This window comes from Polypterus senegalus, chromosome 6 (assembly GCF_016835505.1).
Source record: "Polypterus senegalus isolate Bchr_013 chromosome 6, ASM1683550v1, whole genome shotgun sequence".
In the NCBI taxonomy this organism is placed as follows: domain Eukaryota; kingdom Metazoa; phylum Chordata; class Cladistia; order Polypteriformes; family Polypteridae; genus Polypterus; species Polypterus senegalus.
Genome location: NC_053159.1, coordinates 168,944,182 through 168,963,583, shown reverse-complemented (window position 1 = coordinate 168,963,583; position 19,402 = coordinate 168,944,182). Strand labels below are relative to the sequence as shown.

The following is a 19,402-nucleotide window of genomic DNA, read 5'->3' as shown; positions in this document are numbered from 1 at the left end:
GCTAGCTCTTTCCCTCTAGACTACTTTATCAAGGGTGGCCCTGACTCCTGAGGCTCTACTCACAAAGAACAAGTAATGGAGGCAGTACATAATTATAAACATAACCGAAAATACAAAAAAATATGAAAAATAATCATTCCAAACCAACAATGAAACAACAAATAAATACAAGCCAATGAGAAAACCCTGGCTGTAACACAACAATGTACCATATACAGTAATACACATTTGCTGACAATGTATGTAATAACTTCTGGTTGTACTAAGGTTGTTATTTTATGTTTGAAATAAGGACATTTTTTATCTAATATTTCTGCTTACTACATCTGTTTTAATTGCTTAACATGAACGTAAACAATGAAATAGAAGATATCTCTTGGTTATCATTTACCACAGTATTTTGGAATGCTGTTCAAATGTCTTAACATATAATCAACTACTGCAAATGTATTATAAAAATATAGAAAGCATTTAACGATTATGAATGTTATAAAGCTAGATCGAGAAACTGGAATCAGATTTATACTGTCCATAAATATATCAATTTTTAGTTTTGTATAATTAATGTAATTTATTTATTTGGGAATGTCCTCTATATTACAATGTTTGTTAAAATCTTTGAACATGAAGTAAGATTATCTGATCATTTTGAGCAGACACCAAAACACTCTGACTGGCCTTTCTGTCTTGTATGGAGATTCTCGTAAACCCACAGAATCTGAAATTGCAAACAGTTTCCATTTTCCACATAGCTTTTAGGGGTTGCACTCTTTATCCCTCCATAATGAGTTCTTTTGTCTTTTTGTTCATTTCACTTTGATTGTATCCTTGTAGATTTCTCTTTATTAATTTGTATTAATTTATTAGTATTTATTGCTACTTCCTGCCATTTCTGGCCAGTTATGTTTATTGTGAGGATTTATTTGAATAAAACATTCATCAGTATTGCTTAGATAATTTTACTTAATTTTCTCTCAATGAAATACAGAAGCGTATTTTATCACATTGTACTGAATTATTAAAAAGTTGATTTTTGCCATTTTACAGAAAGAACCATAGAAGATCATGAACCAGTTATTGAAGTGCAATCTAGGTGGGGAATGGAAACAGAGAGTCGTCTCAGTTTTAGGAAAAATTACGCCAAATATGAATTCTTTAAAAAACCGCTGGTAAGAAAACATCTTTATTGCTTTAAAATTCTAGATCATAAGGAAAGGTCACTTGTTAATAATGTATTTTTTTTCTTATTCATAGTTCAAGTAGCTGCCCATCTCTTTTTAAAAATGTGTACTAAAAATTCTGATGAAAAAAACAGCTTCCCATATTGTCCATTTGCTCACGGCTATCTTAAATAAGTATGATTTAAAGTCGTAGAAACTTTGCTTAGTTTCAGCTGAGGCTCTAAAGAATGTGTGCCTCAAGTGGTGCTGATAAACAGTTTCACACTGCTCTGAAATGTCTGTGTGCTCAGTAGGTCAATTGTTTTACACTATGCTTTGGGTACTCATTACTTTGCTGTTAATTCTCTTTCATAAGACAGAGCATTCATATGCCTATAACCTATTAACCCATTTGGTCAGATGTATTTTTCATTGTTTATACAGACACGTACAGTGACCAAACAGAACACCAACATTTGCTGATCCCTATGCAGTCTATCATCTAAAAAGTGTCATTCCACTGAAGAACCAGGAATTTTGAAGCAAATACAAACTGTTACCTTTCAGAGCAAATATATTTTTAAACCAAGGGATTAGATAACTGAGAAAACAATTTTTAACATTGCAATAAGATAAATGGAGGTAAATATTTTATAGGGATTCAAAACTACAGTAACTTCTTGCAGAGCACACATGGAACGGACTGTCTGCTAGCTTCACTAACCGCATACTTTTTGAGTGCATCTGTCTTAACTACTTAGGCATATGTTGGTTAACATTACTATATTCAATTGCTTAGAGTTACAGTGGCATGTCTTTCAACATGAATGATTTACAGCTAGTTTATCCTTGCAGTACAATTTTCTTTCAATTTAGTTGAAGGACTTTTTTTTCCCTCCACTGCTTTCCCTTTACTTTTATACACTCTCCAGCCATACATATTATAATAGTATTGCTATTTCCTTAAATTACTCTCCTGCTTGGTGTAGTCTTCCGATTCTAAGTTCTTGTGACATGATTAAAACTGCTGTACATCTGGATACATACAACAGGATCTTAGTCCATAAAAAGAAGCACATCAGCTACTACAAATGCACTTGGCGTTACCTTCATTAAAAATAGCGCAGGTGGGAAATCACATGACACTTCACTGTGATGGCTGGCTAAAGTTCGAGCTCCAGACTCCTGCGCCAAATAGATCCCATTATTTGACTTTTTGTCCCATCATACTTGTAATATTTAACTGAAAGACTGAATAGTGCTACTTACTTTCACTAAAAACAAATGTCTTCTTTAGGCTAGGGCCCCTTTCTTCTGCTTTTATGTTGACAAAGAAACTGCAGCCTCCTCCAACCGGAATCCAGTAACAATAAACAAGGAATGCCCACTGTGACTCGATAAGAAATCTCCGTCTCAAACACATTACCAAACTGAATAATACACTGCAGCCTAACTTCAATGGCATACACTGATAACTTAAATTCCAAAGCTTAAAGAGGGTGCCAAAAAGGACAATCTGATTTATTCTCTCACCCATATAGTTTCCAAATATCTCAAACCTTGGTCATGTGGGCTTATCTGGTGCACACTGGAAGTGTAAATGCTGCCAGTCCTTGGACTCTAATACGAATTCTAAAGAAGGAAGAACATGTTCAAAGTATCAGTTTCCATAGGCTCACAGATCTGTTTTTTCCCAGATTTCATTTTGTGTACAATGCAGCATAGGAAGGCAATGGCGCCAGCTTTTTAATAAGCATATGCCACTGGGCTTCAGCCATATTTATTCTACCCCACAAAATTGTAAATATGTCTCAGATCAGTGCACTCCTTATTTGGTTCTACTCCAGACGCACTTTCTGGGATTGACCAGTTAGTTACAACTGGACATTCTCACTCTGAAGATGTCTATATATACCTACGTGCACTTTTTATACTCAGGACATCTTTGGTCATGTAGAAATAATAGGTATGGGGACGCTGCCGCATGCAGGTTGCTGCCGCACCTCCCTGTTAACAGCTTGTTTCGTTCAAATTCACATTAACCTTGTACTTTTTGCAACTTTTTAATTTTCTTTTATTGTATGTATAGTTCATGGATGCAACTGATTTGAATACTATTAATTTTGGATTTATTTTTATGGACTTTGTCTTGATTGGGTTCGCAGCCTTGGGACAACTGAATCTTTCTGTGATTCACTGGAAAAGACTTTTTTTTGGATTGCCTACTCATGCATGATGCTTGATCTGCAAACATTTTTTCCCTCCACCATAGAGATCTAGGTGGGATATTCTGCCTTCTTCAATATAGCTATATATTATATAAATTATCTGATCTGACTGATCTTTTAACCCACTTAAGTTCCCTCACCTAGAGAGTCATTCTTTTTGGTGATTTCAACATCCATATCAACACTCCTACATGTAAACTGAGGAATGTATTTCGGTTCTTACTGGACTATATTGATTTGGTGCAACATGTTTATTTTCCTATATTGGACCTGATTTGCACATCTGGCTTATCTGGACTGTAATTTGTCTAAACGTACAATAAAGGTTTTGATGAATTTGATCCACGCACACAGTAGAACCTCGGTGAACCAAAGCAATTTCCCCCATAGGATTGTATGTAAATACAATTAATCCGTTCCAGACCATACGAACTTTATGTAAATATATATTTTTTGTAAGCACAAATATAGTTAATTAAACCATAGAATCCACAGCGTAATAGTAAACTAAATGAATAACACTGAGAAAACCTTGAACAACAGAGAAAACTAACACTACAATAGTTCGCGCTATAGCGCTACCAACCGCTGGCTAAAAGCACTTTTTTTAATGAGTTTTAAGCACAGGGAAAAAATTAACATTTGAAAAATCCGTAATTTAATAAACCACCAAGAAAAATATTGCAACAATGCACACTACGAACCAATCGCTGGAAACAGAAGTGAAAACAAAATCAAGCCCAGTGCATTCTTTAACTGCCTTCCTATTCACGGTTCACCTTGTTTGGTCATAGCCGTTTCTTCTTTCGCAGCTTCATCAGTGTCTCCCATTAGAATCATCCCTTGTTTGGCAACTTGTCAAAAAACTGCTTGCACCCTCTGGAAAATGGCATTCTCTGACTCCCACATTTCATAATCGTGTTCTCTTAATAGGTGTCCAACCTCTATGTATTTCCTTCTTGGGAGTGTAAAGGGATGAGGCTGTGGAGGATTTCTTTGAAAGATCAGGACTTTGTGGTGTTCTGTCTTTATAAAGCCATTTTAATTTCCTTAGTTTAACTTTCATTTTCCTTCTACAACTCTGATAAGTGCTCAGAACATGTGGAGATTTCTAGCCACCCCTCCCCCCAAATAACTCATTGTATTCTCTAATACACAAGGGAAAAAAACTGTTTCTACCCTTTACTGTTTACTTTGTAAAGCGTCTTATAAATCTCTGCTCTTGATTCTTCTTTGGTCCAGAGACCTTTCTCCACTTTCTTCACCAATTTCGTGGGACAGTATTTTCTCCAGTGTCAGCAAATGCACCTCAAAATTCTGCATAGACTTTACCCGGTTTCTGGCCTCACCATTGATCCGTTATGTCCCTAAGGTTTATGGGGCAGTTTCTTCATATTTTCTGGCTGTGCCTTCCTTCCTTTTCTTTTAGGTCCCACATATGTCACCTACTATTATACAGGGAGATTCACTCGAAAGAGGCCCCAAATATTCCGGAATAACTCTCCCTAAGACGAGGCAATATGAACGAAACAACATGCAATGTGCTCCTCAGTATGTGGAGCTTCGAACAAGCCGGGATGCCCATGTCAGAATGATGAGGTAGGCGCCAGCCAGCCATCGCAACATTTAACCTCCATTTGCAACCACCCGTACCCCTTCACTCAGTCACTCGACTTCTCATCAGGATAGTGGTGTACAATATTGAGCAGCACGTCTTCACGGTGGAAACCTATTTGGCCACCAATTTGTTTAAGCGTTGTCAGAATCAACTGGATGATCGTGAGTTAACGGAAGGTTACTTCCAGCAAGATGGAGCAATGTGTCACACATTGAAAAAGAGCATGGCAGAAATTGAGTCCTTCTTCGGCAACAGGTTAATTTCAAAGGGGCTTTGGCCACCACGTTCACCGGGTCTGACACCACCAGACTTCTTCCTTTGGGGTATGCTCAAAGGAAAAGTCTATTGGAACAAGCCTTGCACTGTGGAAGATTTGAAAGAAAATATCCAACGTGAAATTGCTGCTATTCCCTACGAGTCACTTGCTGATAAGTTCAGGAACATGGAGCACCGCTTCAGAACATGTTTGGCATAAAACGGAAACCACTTCCAGCATCGTATGTAATGCAATCGATTACACATACATCAAGGTATACAACATATTTTTTTTTTGGTTCAAATTGTTTCTTCCTAACAGGAGACGAAATATTCTGGGCCTCTTTGGAGTGAATATCCCTATAATTTTGTTAATGTGAATATTCCTTTGTTGCCTAAAATCATTCTACTTATCTGTACGTCTGAATACAAGTTGTTCAGTCTTGGTACCTTGGTAGTCAAATTAATTATTGTCTCTTTTAGGAAGGCACCTAAGCGCATTACTGTGGACAACTGGCTGTAAAATGCAGTGTGTTTAGCAGCTTTTGGAGGAAGAAATCTGGTAAAATAGGAATTTAGTTATTTTCAAATATAATCTCCACATTCAGTCTGAGAAGCGACGTCAAGTTTTAAAGAAACCTGTAGTTTGTCGAAAAGGGAAATCAGGCTTCTCGGTTTTCAGGCATTCAATCCACGTATATGGTAAGCTGCTGAGATCTTGGTGTCCAATTTGAAGTCCTCTCCAGTTACTTTAGAGAATAGCTCAGCTATGAATTTATCTAGGTTTAGACTTTTACTGTTTCCTGGTAGACCTTCGATTCTGATGTTGTTCTTTTTATATCCGTCTTCCAGCACAGCTAGCTTGTAAGTGAGAACTTTGCATTCTGATTTTGCAGCCGTTGCTTTTTCATCAGTGGCATTATGAATTGTTCAGCTATTTCAGTTTTTAACATCTTTAGGCTGATTATCAAGAACTCTAATTTTACTCTCAAAGTTACTCATATTTTTCCTATATTTTTTTCAACAATTCTCTTTCTTTCTTTAAAGGTTGCAGTGAAGTAAGTGCTTAAACATTTCTCCAGGTCTTTTATATCCTTACGCTGTTTCTCATTTTTCCCCAATTATATCCTTTATTTCTTTCTTTATATCCCTTATATCCTTCTTGATATCAATGTTTATATAATTTATGCCCCCACCAAATGCAGCAATCATTACCTTCAGCTTGGACAGTTTGTCTTGGTCTTCTCCGCTCTCCATAGGTGTAGCTGTGAGTCCAGCTGGGGTTGATGCTGCTGGCTCATGGGGTTATGAGCTGTAGTTGATGGCAGGCATAAAGAGGCCAGGCTCAGTTCCAGTAATCCTTCCTGAATCAACAAATTCTCCTTGAACGCCTCACTTGCAGTTTCACTCCCACTTTCACTCTCAGCTGGAGACAGTGTGGCATCAGGTCTTGGCAGATCTGTCTCTCGCAGGCCATACCATGAACTTCAGGTCGGTTTAGACTTCGATGAAACTTTAGCTGCCTTATCCCTCTTCTTTTCTTTCTGAGACCTTTATTTACTTCTCATGCTTAAGTATACTTACATACAATGTAATTAAATCCACTCAGCTTGGGGAAATACAGGATACCTCAGGATGACAGTTAAAAACAGAAAAGAAAAAAAGAGGGTGGGGTAGAATAACACCACTGCTAATGGAGCTCTGTCTAGATGTCTATCTCCCACAATGGACGAGACCAAAAGACTTCAGGGTTGATTTGTACCTTTTGCTGCCAAGATAGCCACTAGCACCTTATAAACTTGAATGGGCTAAGCAGGTGGTGCATCACCGTCCACCAAACAAATTTCAGTGAATTTTCCATCTCTATATACCCGTCTCTCCAAACAGTTTCACCCAAATAACAAAAATGTAATATGACAAATATTCTTTCCAACACAACATTTCAATTTTTTAAAACACTGACAAAAAATCTAATTTCTAAAGCAACTGTATTTAAATAGATTGATAATTAAAAGACTCACATTTTATAGATAGATAGATAGATACTTTATTAATCTCAAGGGGAAATTCACATACTCCAGCAGCATACTGATAAAAACCAATATTAAATTAAAGAGTGATAAAAATGCAGGTAAAACAATCACTTTATTTAATGGTAACATTTACCCCCTGGAGTGGAACTGAAGAGTCGCGTAGTATGGGGGAGGAACGATCTCCTCAGTCTGTCAGTGGAGCAGAACGGTGACAGCAGTCTGTCGCTGAAGCTGCTCCTCTGTCTGGAGAGGATACTGTTCAGTGGATTCTCCATGATTGACAGGAGCCTGCTCAGCGCCCATCGCTCTGCCACAGATGTCAAACTGTCCAGCTCCATGCCTACTATAGAGCCTGCCTTCCTCAGTTTGTCCAGGCGTCGTCCTTTATTCTGCCTCCTCAGCACACCACCGCATAAAAGAGGGCACTCGCCACAACTGTCTGATAGAACATCTGCAGCATCTTACTGCAGATGTTAAAGGATGCCAGTCTCCTAAGGAAGTATAGTCGGCTCTGTCCTTTCTTTCACGGAGCATTAGTATTGGCAGTCCAGTCCAATTTATCATCCAGCTGCACTCCCAGGTATTTATAGGTCTGCACCCTCTGCACACAGTCGCCTCTGATAATCACGGGGTCCAGGAGGTGCCTGGGTCTCCTCTAAAATCCACCACCAGCTCCTTAGTTTTGCTGCTGTTCAGGTGTAAGTGGTTTGAGTCGCACCATTTAACAAAGTCCTTGATTAGGTTCCTATACTCCTCCTCCTGCCCACTCCTGATGCAGCCTACGATAGCAGTTTTGTCAGCGAACTTTTGCATGTGGCAGGACTCCGAGTTGTATTGGAAGTCCGATGTATGTGCCGAACAGGACTGGGGAAAATACAGTCCCCTGCGGCGCTCCTGTGTTGCCGACTACGTCAGACCTGCAGTTCCCGAGACGCACATACCAAGGTTTGTCTGTAAGATACACACACAATCCACAATCCATGCCACCAGGTATGAATCTGCTCCCTTCTCTGTCAGCTTGTCCCTAAGGAGCAGAGGTTGGATGGTGTTGAAGGCGCTAGAGAAGTCCAGAAACATAATTCTTACAACACCACTGTCTCAGTCCAAGTGGGAGAGGGATCAGTGTAGCATATAGATGATGGCATCCTCCGCTCCCACCTTCTCCTGGTATGCGAACTGCAGAGGGTCGAGGGCGCAGCGGACCTGTGGCCTTAGGTGGTGAAGCAGCAGCTGCTCCGTGGTCTTCATCACATGTGATGTCAGGGCGACAGGCCGGAAGTCATTCAGCTCACTAGGACGTGACACCTTTGGGACTGGGGTGATGTAAGATGTTTCCAAAGCCTTGGGACTCTCCCCTGTTCCAGGCTCAGGTTGAAGATGCACTGTAGAGGACTCCCCAGCTCCAGCGCACAGGCCTTCAACAGTCATGGCGGTACTCCATCTGGGCCCACTGCTTTGCTGGCATGAAGTCTCCTCAGCTCTCTGCTCACCTGGGCTGCTGTAATTGTGGGTGTAATTTAGATCTTTAAATTTATAGGCTTGAGAAAGCTCTGTTCTGTGGACCATTATCATATAAATATAATCAATTGACAAATTTCCATTACTTCAAGTAATATCCAAACTCTACAGATTTCTGGGGTAAAATATAATATTATATGAAATATTTATAATTAAAGTATATTCTAATCAAGCATTATCTCAGTGAAAATTTGCTGCAGTTTAAGTGTGTTGAGCAAAAGGAAACCTCACGGTGACCCCTTTTTTCCCTCCAATTTAATATTCTCTGTGATATATTTGAAACTCCAGATAAGAGACAAGACATAGCTGAACAATGTTGTTTATTTCTCAGCAATCAGTTCTACAATGAAAGTATAGGTTCAAAGGTGAAGAAAAATTATAATTCATGGTATCATCAACATCTATTTTGCATCAACAGACAGTTTTACCTAATTGGTTCCTAAGAGCCTAGCTCTTTGACTATTTGCTAAGACACATGCCATGTATATCTATTTGTAAGGAAAACAATTCGTAGTATCCATTTTTAATATTAATACTTAATTTTTGTGAACAATTTTTATATTATTTGTTATATACTAATTTGTACTAGAAAAACTATACTGCAATCAGTGTTTGTTACCATTCATATAAATTACTGTATGTTTCTTTCACATGGAAGCCGTCAGAATGCTTCCAAGCAACAAAGCCAGTATACTAGAACAAATACCCTTAATGTTTCATTTTCCATTGACACTTGCTCATTTAAAGCCATAAATAAAATATGTTGATATTTTGTTTTATAGTGTATATTGATGAGGTTTTTAGCTAAAAGACGATGCAGAAAATATTATTCAAAAGAAAGCTTTGGATTGTTGTGTTTTAATTGCCAATACAAAAAGAAATCAATTTAATAAATAATAATTTCTCACGGGCGGTACGGTGGCGCAGTGGTAGCGCTGCTGCCTCGCAGTTAGGAGACCCGGGTTCGCTTCCCGGGTCCTCCCTGCGTGGAGTTTGCATGTTCTCCCCGTGTCTGCGTGGGTTTCCTCCGGCTCCGGTTTCCTCCCACAATCCAAAGACATGCAGGTTAGGTGGATTGGCGATTCTAAATTGGCCCTAGTGTGTGCTTGGTGTGTGGGTGTGTTTGTGTGTGTCCTGCGGTGGGTTGGCACCCTGCCCAGGATTGGTTCCTGCCTTGTGCCCTGTGTTGGCTGGGATTGGCTCCGGCAGACCCCCGTGACCCTGTATTCGGATTCAGCGGGTTAGGAAATGGATGGATGGATGGATAATTTCTCACTAATAAAACTAGGTTTTTATAGAGAATTTAACTTAAATAAAAATGTTAGTTTAGGAATGTTTTTATTAGTTACTATATATTTTAATGTACTATTATCTTAATAAATTTATATTAAACTAACCTGTTTTCTCAGGATTTTTTTCCAGAGCATATGGTCTCTGTTACAGATGATCCAAAAGGAATTCCTAATCATTCACAGCTTGTACAGGTAAAAAAACAAAGGTTATTGTCACATGTTTGTTGTTTTAAAATTATTCAAGATGTATAAACAAATCCTGAATCTATGTCAAATGTTACAGAATATACCCTTAAATTATTGTTCCAATTAGATACTATAAACATCCATAAATATTACATGTTGATTCTTGAACAATTGTTTCCTTTAACATTATTTTTTTATCTTTCACTAATCATTGAACAAACAACAAATTTATTCATTTTTTTGGTAGAATATTTATAATTGACCTTTCTGATGTAAATATGCCACTTTCACCTTTTTTGACTGGTGTTGGTGCCACATGGGCACTTTCATCTTTATTTGTAAAATCCTTTCATACACAATAACAGTAGCATGTAGTATATTTCCTGTATCTGTAAACATGTTCCATATATCTTCTTGTGTGTTATATGAGACACTGTAAGGAGAGCGGCAAATTTTAATTGGTGCAAAACTAATTACAAGGTGTGTCTTATTTTTAGTATATTAATGCAGTTAGCTGTTAGTTAAATATACTGTACATGGCTGTGTGGAGTTCATAAGGAAAAAATCTGCATAATTGTCATATTGAAAAGCAAAACACTAACATTACATGGACTGATGTACAGAGAAATAACAAATAGCTCAACATTACTCTCAGGAAAATATGCATCCCTGAAAACTAATTCGAAAAAAAGGGCTAGCATTCCATTATTTTTTTTTTTACTTGCATTATTCCTTACTAAAGTAAAATAAACAGCTGAAAATTTGTTAGATATTTATATATACAAATATTTGTGCTTATTATTTACAGACATTTCTCAGTTCAAGCACTTGCCCCGAAATTCACAGCTATTTATATGCAAAAGAACAGGGGAAAAAATCATGGAAAAAAGTTTATTTTGTCCTGAGGCGGTCTGGGCTCTATTTTTCGAATAAGGGAACCTCCAAGGTTGGTAAGCTTAACCTGACATGAAAACACATAAAATCTGTCATAAAAATTACCTGTGCTTTTTGTTTTATATAATTGTATTACTTTATAAAATTATAGTTGCTCTCTGCAAAGAGTAAAAACTCTTCAAGCATGTCTATAAATAGACCACATCTTTCTATATGTGACTTAATTTGCTTTACCTTTGTCTAGTTCACAAAATCCATGAAATAACCAATCAAGACCCTCGAGTCCACACGCAATCCACCAGTTTTACAACTGGGGCCCTGATCCCATCCATACTGGACAATTCTAGCAAAAGATGCCAGAATAAAGCACTTCCCTTCAACTCAAACCCCACATGCCTTCAGAAAGTGACGCTGTAGTGTTGAATGCTGTGTCAACTGATTGACAAACAGCTTTACCCATGGGCTATTCAAGTGTTAACTCACGTACAGTGCACTCATCCACTTTGTTACCGACCAAGATTTCATATATTTGCACCACTGGATCTTGCAACAAATACTTTTCCTTGCACGGTAAACAGAATGGAAAATTCTACTCTTTTTCTTATTTTGGAAAAGCACTCTTCACTGAAAGTAAACAAAATTATACTTTACATAAAAAAGTCCACCTTACGTAAAGTTCAATTTTTTGGTAACTTAATTGTTAATTGTTGTAAATTGAACTTACAAAACTGTTATAAGAGCTGCAAACTGTACATCCTGGTGGCTTTATTATCGTCGGTGGAGATTTTAATCACGTGAACTCAAAGACAGTTCTCCTCAACTTTCATCAACACGTGAACTTTTCAACCAGAGGAAAAAACAAACTGAGCCTTGTGTTTACAAACTCAATGCTTACAAAACTGTACCTTGTTCACATTTAGCTTTTTTCTGATAATGTTTCTGCTGTGCTGCTAGCCAGCATACAGAACACTGGTTAAATGATCCAACCAACTCTCAAACAGATTGATCACATGTACTAGGCCATGTTTAACACTAGAATTACTAGAGTCTACTAAAAAACCCGTAGATCAGTCCCACCTAAAATCGCTTCTCACCTCTCCGTCAGCGTCTTTTGCCCTTTAAAATGTATTGATAAGCAGCAAACAGCAAGCAATCTGCTATCACAACCCCCACCGGCGCACAGTTTTCTCAGCTCAAGTCTGTTTACCTGCTTGTCAGTTGCTTGAGTTGTATAGAGTGAGAAGTCAAGCAAAATCACAACTTTTATAAATAGTATATTGTTATTTGAAACACTTGCATTTCGCTCTTCAGAAAAACTATGAAACTGACTTCCTTACGAAAAGCGATCTGAGAAAGAGAAAGGAGAGGGAACTAAAATCGCAGTTGAGACGAAATGGAATGTGTGTGTGCAACTTGACAGCATATGCTACAGAGCAGATAGAAAATTGTCTGTCAGACTTTATCTAACGGAAAAAAGTAACGATTCGAGTGTTGCTCAATGTAGCAGAGTAAGAGTAGCGTTTCTTCTTCACAAATGTACTCAAGTAAAAGTAAAAAGTATGGGGCAGTAAAACTACTCTTAGAAGTACAATTTGTTTTTAAAAAGTTACTCAAGTAAATGTAACTCATTACTACCCACCTCTGATACACAGTATAAATATTATAATATATACAGTATATATATATATATATATATATAGTATATATATATACATATATATATATATATATATATATATATATATATATAAAAATAGCATTTTTAATGTAGGTAGATCATTTTGACCTGGTCATTTTAAAAGTAGCTTGCAAGCCGAAAAAGTGTGGGCACCCCTGACATAGATCGTTGTACACACGGAACACATATGAAATGCATGCGTTCCAAATAACGATATACTATTTATAAAAGGTGTGATTTTGCTTGACTTCTCACTCTATACAACTCCAAGCAACTGACACGCAGGTAAACAGACTTAAGCTGAGAAAACTGTGCGCCGGTGGAGGATGTGATAGCATGCTGCTTATCGACACATTTAAAGGACAAAAGACGCTGAAGGAGAGGTGAAAAGCGATTTAAGGTGGGACGGATCTACAAGTTTTTTGTAGGCTCTGGTAATTCTAGTGTTAAAGTAGTTACCACCTATGGTCAACTTAAAGGATTATGCATCATCAATCACAGACTACTTTAACAAATGCAAACATGATGTGACTGTCTGAAAGACCATCAGTACATGTGCAAATAAGAAACCATGAATAGCATTGGAGGAAAATGCACTGTTAAAAGCCTGTAATACTGCTTTAGATCAGGTGACAAAGAAGCCTTCAATACAGCAATAGAGCAAATGTATCTCGGGACATTAAAGCAGCTAAATGGGAGTATGACAGGAAAAAAAAAGACACTTTCCGGACACCAAAAACACACATGTGACAGCACATTCAAGCCATCACAGACTCTTAAGACCACATTACCTGTCAGCAGATGTTCTAAATAGCTCTCCATACAGTTTAATGCCTTGAACCATATACCTGTGAGAAAGTCCATCCCCCCCTCCGGAAGAACAATTACTGTGCTTGTCCCCTGCTGACATGATAAGAACTTTGTTATGTGTAAACTCATGAAAAGCTGCTGAACTAGACAACATACTTGGAAGAGGGCTCTAGCGTTGTGCAAACCACTGACGGATATCTTTACAGACATCTTCAACATTTACGTGAGGCAGGCAGTCACCCTCAATCACTTCAAAACCACCACCATCATACCTGTGCCAACATCCTCTGTCTCGTTTCTTGCCTCAGTGACTATTGCCTATTAGCACTCACACCTGTCATCATTAAGTTCTTTGAGAGGCTAGTTTTGGGCCACATGAAAGCCTGACTTACCACATCACATTACCCTCTCCAGTTTGCCCGTCACCCAAACCTTCCTATTGATGGTCCCTTATTATTTACTTTTCATCTGGCCCTGTCCCATCTGGGCAAAAGAGACACTTGTGCTAGAATGCTTTACATTAACTTCAGTTTGGCTTTCAACACCATTATCCCTCAGATGTTCACAGAGAAGTTGGGTCTGTTAGGATATAGCGCCTCCCTATGTAACAGGACCTCAGACAGTCCGTGTCAAGAATACCATCTCTAGTACTCTCACAGTTAGCACTAACCCCACACCCCACTTCTGATCACTTTGCTGACTAACAATTGTACAAAAGCGTACAGTTGTGACACCATCATTAAGTTTGCAGATGTCAAAACAGAGGTGAGTCTCATCAGCAATGAATACTAGTTGGCTTACAAAATGTAGATACGGCAGAATGATGCAAATATAAGAAAGGCCTATGCAGTCCACACCATACTGCACATCGGGGGCTCAATGGTGGAATTGGTCAATTGCCTGGTGTGGAAATCCATGAAAAACACAAATCAAAATGTTGATGATTTTTTACTCTGCTTCTCAGTTTTTGATGTTAGCCTATGAATATGTTTGCACTGACCATCTGAATTACTTAGTTTACTGACATTCAGGTGCCTAAATCACTTCAGCGTAGTAAAACTTTACACCATCTGTTACAGACTCAAAGCAATGCACATTTTTTATTACATAATAGCAATAATAACAGAAGCTCACTACTCAAAACAGAAAATGTGGGGGAAGACCTGGGATCAACTCACAACCTCTTGATTTAGAAGCAGCCGTTCTTACCTCTACACCAACCATACAATTGACATTTGGGCTTCGATTTTTACATATTGGCAGCAATATGTACATTGAATAATTTATTTTTCTTCGGTTATAATTTTTGAATAAAGGCACACTTGTTATGCTTTTGTTAAAGTGTTTATTTGATATTTAGAATTCAGTTTTCACACATTATATACTTCACGTCTGTATTTTGTCATTAATATAAAATGAAAAAAAATTCTGTTTTTGTCATGTGTCAACATTTCTTGCCTCACATTTCTTATCATCCTACATTTACCCAGAACATTATAGACACGGAACACACGTGAAATGTATGTATTCCAAATAACGATATATTATTTACCCTATACAACTCCAGGCACGTCACACCCAGATAAACAGACTTGAGCTGGAAGAACTTAAGCTGCGTCGATGAGGGGGTAGCAGTGCTTGTGCTGATCGACACATTTGCAAAATAAAGACACTGATGAGGAGCTGCGAAATAATTTAAGGTGGCTCGGCCTTACATCTTTTTTTGTAGGATTCAGGGACTCTAGTCTTAAGCTTTCCACCACTGGCCACCTCTGGATATCTGTAACTTGCTCTGACCCCACCATGCTAATCTGTATTTTGCATACATATTTCTGTTCTCAATATCAGTAAAACTGGCATTGTCTTACCACTATTTATTTATATATATACTAGCAAAATACCCGCGCTTCGCAGCGGAGAAGTAGTGTGTTAAAGAAGTTATGAAAAAAAAGGAAACATTTTAAAAATAACGTAACATGATTGTCAATGTAATTGTTTTGTCACTATTATGAGTGTTGCTGTCATATATATATATATATATATATATATATACATACACATACATACACACACACACACATAGACATATACATATAAACATATCTACATATACACATATCTACATACTAGCAAAATACCCGCGCTTTGCAGCGGAGAAGTAGTGTGTTAAAGAAGTTATGAAAAAAAAGGAAACATTTTAAAAATAACGTAACATGATTGTCAATGTAATTGTTTTGTCACTGTTATGAGTGTTGCTGTCATATATATATTATATATATATATATATATATATACATACACACACACACACATAGACATATACATATAAACATATCTACATATACACATATCTACATACTAGCAAAATACCCGCGCTTTGCAGCGGAGTAGTGAGTTAAAGAAGTAAAGAAAAAGAAAAGGAAACATTTTGAAAATAACGTAACATGATTGTCACTGTAATTGTTTTGTGTATTTGGCGGCAGCGTCACAAAGTTGTTTTCGTCTAGCTGCATCAGAAAATGTACCATGATGTCTGACACGCCTCCTTTTTAGTGTTTGCTCACAGCTTGAATTGCTACTGTCATAATTTCTGCCTGTGGTAATGTGCCTTACCAGCATTACCAACAATTAAAAGAAAATCTTTTTTTGTGTCCTCTGCAGTGTTAAGAGAGAAAGGCTTTGGTTTGGGATAAAAGGAAAAAAGGTGTAAAGAAAGGAAACTTGCCTTTTTCTTTTATATAGTGTAGAGAGAGGTCTTCGCTGACGATATGAGTGTCGCAGTGGGTCTCGTGTAGACTGGAGAGACGGCCCGCCATTAACTGGCCGGGATGGTACTGTCAGTCCTCCACTCCTGTGTGTCTCTTCATAATCCGACTGGACGACCTCATAATCGTATACGTGTAAAAGAAAGTGCAAAGCTCCTTAATATTAGTTTGCCGCGGTCTAGAAATGGGATCCCGTGTTTACAGTTGTCTGGGCTATAGCTCATGGGAAGGAGGAAAAAAATTAAAAGTGTTTACTTTCACTTATGGCAGAAGCGCAATCAGCGTCTCAAAGGCCGGCACAGCTATGCACGTGCTCACGCCAGCTGCCCGACTTTTGTAGTATTTTTGCAGTGCAGGAAACGCCACTTTTTCCAGACACGTTCACGTGATCAAAAGTCTCCGTGCTCTTTAGAGGTCTTGCTTTCTCTGCGTACTGCGTTCATAGTCAGTTCACGTGAGCCGCTCGGAGTACATGCATCGAAGCTTCTGAGCTGTGCCTGTGCTATCTCGTGCGATGTCCACGGCTTTATTTAATGTTAGCTAAGACCCGGCACTTAAAAGTTTCTCGCTACAGCAATTTTAACTCCGTTACAAAGTGATCCAAAGTCTCGTTGATACCTTGTGTCTTCTCATTAAACTTGTATCTCGCGAATAAAGTATTTGGCGTTTGTCTTCAGCGCTCTTGGGGACCTTCTTTTCTACATACTGCGGTCACAGTCAGTTCACGTGATTATGTGGGAGGCGTGATGATGTCACACACAGCTCCGCCCCCACGGCCATCGAGCTAACGTCCATTACAGTATATGGAGAAAAATAGGTTCCAGTTATAACCATTACGCGTAGAATTTCGAAATGAAACCTGCCCAACTTTTGTAAGTAAGCTGTAAGGAATGAGCCTGCCAAATTTCAGCCTTCTACCTACACGGGAAGTTGGAGAATTAGTGATGAGTGAGTGAGTCAGTGAGGGCTTTGCCTTTTATATTTTTTTATATATATATATATATATATATATATAATTAGCTGTGTTAGCGTTATCAGGGAAATTTAAAACAATGGGCATCAATTATACTGCCATTGGTTAATCAGGTGTATTAGAAGTACTATATAAATAACTAAGTCTGCATTTTTTTTTCTTATGTATTGTAATGAACTGCTGAAAGTGAGGTGAAGGAAATGAACACAGCGTAAAGATTTATTAGAATCTGAGCCAATGGCCTCTGCAATATATATCAAAGCTTTGGAAAAACTGTAATGGGCTGAGAACTATTTCTATCAAGTTGTTTACTTTCCACTAGGGGGAGGTAGGTTACCACTTAAAAGCTCTGATGTTTCAGGCTCAGAGCACGCCTCAAATGTCTCTGTAACCCACTCCAGTGTCCAGACCCCATAGCATACAACGAAGGTATCCACACCCCAGAGCGCACAGTAATAATCTCTCAAATCTGCTCCGGTGTTCCAGCAACAGAGTATGCCTGCTTACCAGAGAAAATTCCACTGCACAATAATCCTCCTCTTACAGACCATTCTCCACAGGTTCACTTTGTTTCTTTCCAATAACAGCCCACTCCATGCTACTCATCCCTTTTTTGTGCAGACTGCCCCTGGAGGTTTCCACCCTTTGAAGTAACTACGTATGTCACATTTCTCTCAACACCACACTGTTGCTGACCAGCTTCTATTAACAGCATCTTGTTATGCAGCAGTACAGGTTTACCTAGTATCATGAACAGATGTTTATGCCATTCACTCAAGTACAGTATTTTGTCCTTGAGCTTCTCCAAAGTTTCTCTTTTGATGTCATAACATGATCACATTTTTTTTTAATGTTCAGGACTCCTGTTTTAGTATTCCATCCACCCAATTGGCCAGTGTAGTCGATTCACTTCTGGAATATCTAACTGTAAAGCACCAGCCTTTTCACTTGCCACAGGAATTTACCATTACTTTTATTCTGGTCATTTAATATCCCTTCAGGAGTTAATTCTAAAGACGCGCGGAATGTAGAGCTGTTAATTGAACTTACAAAACTGTTATATGAGCTGCAAACTGTACATCGTAGTGGCTTTATAATCTTCAGTGATGATTTTAATCACGTGAACTCAAAGTGCTTTACAAGACAACTGAGAAGAAGCAAATAAGATTAGGCAATAATATATGTAAGAATAAGTAACAACAAAAAAGTAAGGTAAGGGAGGGCAGGAAAAAAAAAAACTAGTCCAGTTAGGCTGGAGGGAAAAAAAAACAAAATCTGAAATCTGCAGGGGTTCCAAGGCCAAAATGCCTACCAGCCCCCACTTGGCATTCTACCACACAAAAATGTTTTAAAATCAGTCCTGGTGGCAGAGAATGGTAGAGATTAATACAGATTGTGGTTCCCTGAAAAATATGATAAGTATATGGCCATATAGTTTATCAGGAAATACAACTAAAATGTAGCCATTAAAAAGACATATTAAAATAATGGGTTTTAGCATATTTTTTTTTTAATTTTCCCAAGTATTAGTCTGGTGAATTTCTATCAGTAAAGTATGCCAGATTTTAGGTGCCTAACAGCAAAAGGCCACCTCACCATTTCTTTTGACAGGTTCTTGGAATTATAAGCAGACCTACATTTGAAGATATAAGGTGCAATTTGGAGTGTTAGGGGGAAGGCATTCTAACATATAGGATGGAGCAAGATTATTTAAGGCTTTACAAATCATTAATAATGACACGGGTAAACAATGTAATGATGCTAAAACTGGTGAAGTACAAGTGACTGATGTCTTTAAGTAGTCCTGTTAGGAATGTATTACAGTAATTTAGATGACCAAAAACAAAAGTGAGAACAACTTTTTCAGGGTCTTGTAAAATTATAACAGGGCTGACATTTGCTACATTCCTTAACTGAAAAAGACAGTCCTGTGTGATTTAAAGCTCAGAGTTAAAAATTACCCCTACATTCTTTACCTCCACCTTGACGTTT

General features: G+C 38.1%; 1 protein-coding gene across 6 annotated transcripts in view; it reads left to right on the top strand.

Moving 5' to 3' along the window:
* grb14 (growth factor receptor-bound protein 14) overlaps positions 1–19,402 on the top strand; it is a 339,463-nt gene that overhangs the window by 297,728 nt on the left and 22,333 nt on the right. For all 6 annotated transcript variants that reach the window (XM_039757507.1, XM_039757511.1, XM_039757509.1 and 3 more), the window contains 3 exons: positions 1,048–1,169; positions 10,222–10,296; positions 11,099–11,236. In XM_039757507.1, the coding sequence (XP_039613441.1) occupies positions 1,048–1,169; positions 10,222–10,296; positions 11,099–11,236 (335 nt within the window). The remainder of the gene's footprint in view (positions 1–1,047; positions 1,170–10,221; positions 10,297–11,098; positions 11,237–19,402) is intronic.